Source organism: Pterocles gutturalis, unplaced genomic scaffold (assembly GCF_000699245.1).
Source record: "Pterocles gutturalis isolate BGI_N339 unplaced genomic scaffold, ASM69924v1 scaffold7452, whole genome shotgun sequence".
NCBI classification, from domain to species: Eukaryota; Metazoa; Chordata; class Aves; order Pterocliformes; family Pteroclidae; genus Pterocles; species Pterocles gutturalis.
Window position 1 is genome coordinate 32314 of NW_010107921.1, and position 6783 is coordinate 39096.

General features: G+C 48.9%; 1 protein-coding gene across 1 annotated transcript in view; it reads left to right on the plus strand.

Moving 5' to 3' along the window:
- CACNA1G (calcium channel, voltage-dependent, T type, alpha 1G subunit) overlaps positions 1-6783 on the plus strand; it is a 99211-nt gene that overhangs the window by 30522 nt on the left and 61906 nt on the right. The window contains 4 exon segments of the mRNA XM_010072428.1: positions 1940-2091; positions 2510-2695; positions 3845-3959; positions 4677-4832. Of these exon segments, the coding sequence (XP_010070730.1) occupies positions 1940-2091; positions 2510-2695; positions 3845-3959; positions 4677-4832 (609 nt within the window).

Sequence of the window (6783 nt, forward strand, 5' to 3'; positions counted from 1 at the left end):
CCCTTCCAGTGGGGGCTGGGGGTCCTGGGAGAGCTGCTCTGCCCGTGGCTCCCCACGTCACCCTGCTGTTCCCTGCCAGCACCTCCTGTTGGGGTTTATATGCCCCAAAAAACAACCAGAAGGTGCTCTCGCAGTGCGGTTTCATTAATCCATGCTATTAACGCAGCATCCCTGCGGGGCCGGGTGGGTTTTCCATGTCAGCCCCGTGGGGAAGGGATGCCGAGGCTGCGGGAGATGCTGGGCTCAGGCACGGAGGGACGGCACCAGGCTGTGCCTGCAGGGCTGGATTTGGCAGTGTGGTCACAGAGGGTGGAAATCAGCCCTCAGGGCCCGGGTTAGTGGCACTGACGGATGGGAAGGAAAGCTTCCAGGAACACGTTTCTTTTCCAGCAGTATTGCTGCAGTAATGATAACGGCACAGCTTGCCTCGGCACCGGGGCACTCGTGAATGAGTTGGCATTTTTTTTGTGACTAATGTAGACTTTCAGCTGTTTGAAATTGTCCTGAGGTGCAGCTTGACATATAAGTTCGCAGCCTATTTATTACTTTGTGTCTGAGTGGTCCCATAGGTATGTGATTTTAAAGTAGGGCTGCGTTTAATATCGGAAGCTGGAGCATTTGTCTTTTAGCTTCGGATCAGTGAGGAGGTGATTTGGGCTGGATGTTTGGTGTGTGTTTGGCAAACTCTGACAAGGGATCTGCTCCTCAGCAAGGATGTTTGAGGCATAGGAAGTGTTCATCATCTCCCTTTTTTTCCCCTCTTTTATTACTTTTTCTTTTCAATGCTGCTGTTTCCCCCTTTGCTATCCTGGGCCAGGCTGGATGAGGCTTTGGGCAACCTGGGCTGGTGGGAGGTGTCCCTGCCCATGGCAGGGGGTGGGACTGGGTGGGCTTTAAGATCCCTTCCAACCCAAACCAGTCTGTGATCCTATGATTTAGAAAAGTATCCAAGTGTGTTAAGTGCCAAGAGGAACCCAGCACCCGGTGTACGTAAGGTGTTTTGTGAACGGTTCCAGCCCACTCCCCTTGGGACACCTCAGCATTGCCGACACGACCCCACGGCCACCTGCCAGCAGGACATGGGCTCCTGATTTTAACGAAGCCTTTCAGTAGAACCATGCAGTTGGGGTTAAATGGGGAGAAGGGATCTGGGATTGCAGATTCTAGTCCTGTCTCTGCCACTGACTGATCCTAAACAGACTACGCCACCGGGTTTTGTCTTCTGCCATATGTTTTCCAATAATGCCCACCCACGGGCCGGGGAAAGCGCAGCGCTGGGTGTCTGCAGGCATTGTTGGAACCCTCATTGAAATATGCTAGAAAAACATGAAAGGTATTAATGTAGGCCTAAGATTACAGGAAATCTGTTTGTTCAGGTTTTTTCATATCTCCATTTTTAGATTGCTAGTTTGGAATGCCAGGATCGGGCCCCTCCTCAGGCGCAGTATTTGATGGTTCCTGATAATGAGGTTTTTTGAGCCGTTCCAGTTATAGCACCTCAAATCTCAGCATTTGAACATCTTAGCTTAAATCTTTTGATGAGATACGAAATAAAAAGACAGGCCCTAAAAGGATATTTGTGCGAGAAAACGGTCCGACATTCCCTTCTGCATAAGGAGAGTTGGTTTGGAGGAGGTGAAAGTATTTAAGGCTTGGTACACGCCACTTCTACAGAAATCTCCTGTGGTGGTACTAAAGCTGCGATTAACGGGAGGTCCCTGTCTGGATTTACCTGCTTGATTTACAACAGATGTATAAACCTTAAATACTTTGACAGCCTTTTTCTTCTCTCTCCTGGGCTTTGTGCCATTTTCTCACTCTACCATTTGCATCACTATTACTACATGTGCAGGATTGGGGCTTGTTGTGTCTCCAGGTGTAATTTTGGAGATGGAGCTGTGCTGCTTACCGTGTCCCTTTCCTCCTCTTCTTTCCCCAGCCGGAGGAGCTCACCAATGCCCTGGAGATCAGCAACATCGTCTTCACAAGCCTCTTTGCCCTGGAGATGCTGTTGAAAGTCCTCGTTTATGGTCCTTTTGGCTACATTAAGAATCCATATAACATCTTTGATGGGATCATTGTGGTGATTAGGTACAAACTTAGAGCTTGCTTTATGTGTATTTCCCCTCATTTAGCTGTTTAATTAAAGAGAAAGTAATGGAGGGTGGGCGTAAATGCCTTCCTATGACACTTTATATTTCTCTGCTGTAAATGAATGCACTTGGACACGATTGCTAATATATATCTTGGGGTTATTTTATGGTCATTTTAGAAGAAGCCCAAGCAGAAAGCTATCAGTCCCAATGTCTTGGGAACGTCTGGGATCCAAATGGTATAACCAGTGCGCAATGAAGTAGCTCTCTGGTTTTTTGGCATTTGCAAAGGCTGGAACTGCCCCACAGCATCCCTCTTCTCTCTGAGTTTCCCCCTCCCTTTGCTCTCTGTCCTCCATGCCTTGGCGTTAGGCTCTGTCTTCTCATCCTGCAATGACCTTTTTTCCCTCCTTCAGCGTATGGGAGATAGTGGGCCAGCAAGGCGGGGGGCTCTCAGTCCTGCGGACCTTTCGGCTCATGCGAGTTTTGAAGTTGGTCCGCTTCATGCCAGCCCTCCAGCGCCAGCTCGTAGTCCTCATGAAGACCATGGACAACGTGGCCACGTTCTGCATGTTGCTGATGCTCTTCATCTTCATCTTTAGGTGAGTGCTTCTGATTCCCAGTCACTTACTGGGGTCGCTCTGGGTTTTTAGGTGGGATCCCATGGCGAGGTGAGGAGATGTAAGAGTCCGTACCAGGACAGGGCTGAGCCGAACGGTCCCAGAAGCAGCATCGCTGGCCAGCGCTGGCGGTGGCTTGCTGCCCTGACTAAATTCTCTTTAACTCTGGCCAAACGAGACATCTGTCTTTGCAAGATGATTTACAAGGAAAATCTTTCAGATGGATGATTCCTTGACATCACCTCGAGACGGCGGTCCCATTACTTACTGACCAGCAGAAAGCCTGCTGCGAAAAACATTGCCAAGGGTAATGTTCCTGAAATGAAGTCAGCCGTGGTGGTGCTTCTGCTCTCGCGTGGCCTTTCTTCTGAGAAGTGGAAATGTTATAAATAGGCTTGGCATAGCCCCAAATGTTTGGATTTTGGTCTAGATTTTGAGAAGAGCCTGTCTCCTTGCAACAGCCAGCGCTGGTATTCCAGCAGTCCAGGCACTGGGAGGGCTGACGAAAACCAGTTTTTTCCATGGAATAATGTCCCATCTCCCATTGAGATGTTTCACTCCAAACTCACTATTTGCAGCCCTGGTGCTCAGTAGAGCTGTAAATAATTTGATTATTCAGATTACTGGCCAAGAGCAGGGGAAAACAAATTATTCTTTTAGTATCAATCTAAAATGAAAGGTATTCTGTTTTCTTGTCAAAATTGAAAAAGCTGTTTCAGGTCCCCTGATATGTCTCATTCAGGCATTTCACAAAAACCCTTTTTGTCTTCCTAATTCAATTTAAGCATATTTTGCTGAAAATGTGTCACTGCAAAACAGAAAGTCAAAACATTTTGTTTAGAAAATGTTGAAAGGCAATGTTTTGACTTAAGAAGGAAAAATACAAAGCAGAAGAAAAAGAAGGGGCGGGCATACTTTCTGGTTGAAACTCTTGGACAGATTTGACCCAAATTCACAACTGGTTTGCGTGATCTCCAGACGTGTTTTTCAGTGAACGAATGATTCATCTGTTTAAAAAAATAATAATTGCCTGGGTGAAATCAAGAGACACAGCCCTGCTGTAGGATTATTAGTTTTTAAGAGGAGATTGATGTTGTCTCCTGTTGAGCCCCTGCTTTCCCTCCCGTGCAGCATCCTGGGGATGCACCTCTTTGGCTGCAAGTTTGCTTCGGAGCGAGACGGCGACACGCTGCCTGACAGGAAGAACTTTGACTCCTTGCTCTGGGCCATCGTCACCGTTTTCCAGGTACAAAATGGAAAACGCCACAACTCGGGTGCATTTTGGGGCTGCAGGGGCTGTTTTCCAAAGCATGAGACAGGGCTTAGTGAAGGTCCTTGCCATGGAAGGGGGATGACCCAAAACCACAAGTGAGGGAACACAGAAGGTTTTGGACCATTTTCAGGAATAAAGGAGAAATCTCGTGAGGAGGGGCTGCCAAGGCAGGAGGCATTTGCAGGGTATGGGCTGGGTGGGTGAAAGTGAGTGTAGAGGGCGGAGATGGAGAGGAGGAGATCGGGCCCTTTGCAGTGATATTTCATCAAAGTACAGAATCCGCTTTAAGCCCATAATTGACATGTTCAGTTTTTGGTTCCAGCAGCTCTGAGCTCTGTAGCTGCGGGATCTATGAAGGATTTTTAGCTGTTCTGGCTGACCAAAGGAAAGGTCTGACCCACGCGATGCTGCGGTCCCTTACGGCATCTCTGGGTGCGGGTGGGCGTTGGGGCAGTTTGGGCAGGGTCCTTACCGGTCACATGGGAGTCGCAGTCGCTTTGGTTCTGTCTCTTCTCTGGCTCAGAAGGTGCGTTGGGCCAGATTTATTCTCCTGTGGTTATGGCTATGGTGGGTACCCCAAAAGTGGGATGCTCATTTGGCCCATCCAGAGCACAGATGCCCAGCAGGCTCGGGGAAAACAGCACATAATCCTCCGGCGTCTGCATTTTCCCCGATACCCTTCCTCTGCAGATTTTGACCCAGGAAGACTGGAACAAGGTCCTGTACAACGGCATGGCATCAACCTCCTCCTGGGCTGCTCTCTACTTCATCGCTCTCATGACATTTGGGAATTACGTTCTCTTTAACCTGCTGGTGGCCATCCTGGTGGAGGGTTTCCAGACGGAGGTAATGTCCTCACGCTTGTGTCTTTCCCTTCTTCTAACATTTCAGGTCCTCCAGATCCTGGAATTTGATTTTTGAGGTGGACAGCAATATGTTTACAAGAGTGGTACATGAAAAAAGTGTGGGGGGGAAATTAGGTCTTCTTTCTTTTTTATTTTTTCTCTTTTTTTTTTTTTTAATAACCATGGTGTCATTTAGTACAGCAAGCCCTCTGAAGGAAGGGCTGAAATGAAAAGCATTGTTAGCATTAATGCAGGAGTGGGAATTGAGCGGTGAGTCAGGCACCGCGGATGGGATCGCTGCTATGACAGCGTCTTTGAAACAGTTCTCGCCGCGTTTGTCAGACAGATTAAAAGCTCCTCCTGAAAACTTACGCAGCCTGGTAAGAGATTAGTGACGCGATTATCTCTTTTGATGGGATGCGTTCACAGAGCTCTCCCCGTTCCCAGCTCTGCAGTGCTCTGCACATTTTGAAGTACAGGATTTCTGGTCTCTGCCGGCTGCGTCCTCGGGCTGGGAACCTCCAGGAGATATCCCCCATTGCTGGAAGCTTTCGTGGAAGGGCAGGGGGGCACTTAGGTTGGAACTGAACCTTTTTTCATCCCTACTGCCTTCCCAACTGTCCAGCTCGGAGTGAGTGAGCATGTCACCTAGTCCCCGGAGTGGGGTACGTGTGATGCCACCCCACTCTGCAAAAATTGTCCATGGGGCCAAGGCTGTCAGTGAATTGAGGGGCTCTTTACACCCTGCCCAGGGGCTGGAGACATAACTATAGCCTCAAACTGCTCACTGGGATCTGTTCGTGTAGGCTGTGCTTTTACACACTGTCTCTGATTTTTGTAAGTGTTCTGGGGTGACTGAATGTTATTTAAGATTTGTTGCCTGTGTATCGTAATATCCTGCCACCCTATGAATAGCTATGCACTGAAATGTTTTTATTATTATTATTATTATTTTTGGAGCACAGTTTAGAGGTAAATTAATGGACTTGTACCAGGAGATAGCAAGAAGAATTTTTTTTTTATCGTCTCTTTCCATGTTGGTACTTTTCTTTTTAATTGTTATTGTCGTCGCTGTTACTGTCTGTAAATTCCCCCCCCTCCCCGTCCCCACCATTCAGCCCAAGGGAAGGTCACTGCCAGGTTCTCCCATATAGCACAATGTTCCCTTGCCTGAGTGAGAAGAGGTAAAAAACTCCTTGTCTCTTTGTGATGATGGCTTTGAAACAGAACCTTGGTCTGTTCAGTCTCACAAATTGATTCTCTGAAGGTCGCTGAAGGGGGACATCACCTCCTGCACCCGCTCCGTAGAGGAAAGGACGCAGCCGTTAGATGCAGCAGCCCCTTATCCACCCCCGAGTCCTCTTGGGAGGCTGAACCCTCTGCTCCTCGGCTCAGCCTGGTTTCTCATGCTGGAGCATCCCTGTGCTCGCCCATCAGCATGCTCCCGCTCGCGCCTGTTTCCCTGGGCAGCAATTGATCCCGCGCTCGCTTTGCGGCCAGCTGCTGCCGTGGCGTAACTCCCTGCAAATTCATGCCCTGCCTTCACACGCTGCAGTTCTCTTCCAATAACCGTGTCCTTGAGGGTACATCTTCCCTGGACTCGGGGGAATTGCCTGCAGCATCGCCCCGAATGTGCTTTGAGCTGGTGTTTGCAGCAGGGCTGCCCCATCGCCTGCCCCAGCCAGCACCAGGGTTTCTGTGTGAGCTGAAAATGTGCTTTAGCTGCAGAGTCAAAAAAAACCCCAAAAACCAACCAACCAAACAAAACCCCCCAAAAACAAACAAAAAACCAAAACAAAAAAAACACCCCCAACTGTAACAGCATAAATCAGGGAGCAACTTCTGATTCAGGTTATCATTGAGACAGCCTGAAGCCCGTGATGCTCGCACCGGTGTCGAGAAGTGAGCCCAGGGACCAGAACCCCGCGAACCCCCCCCCCCCCAGACAAAAC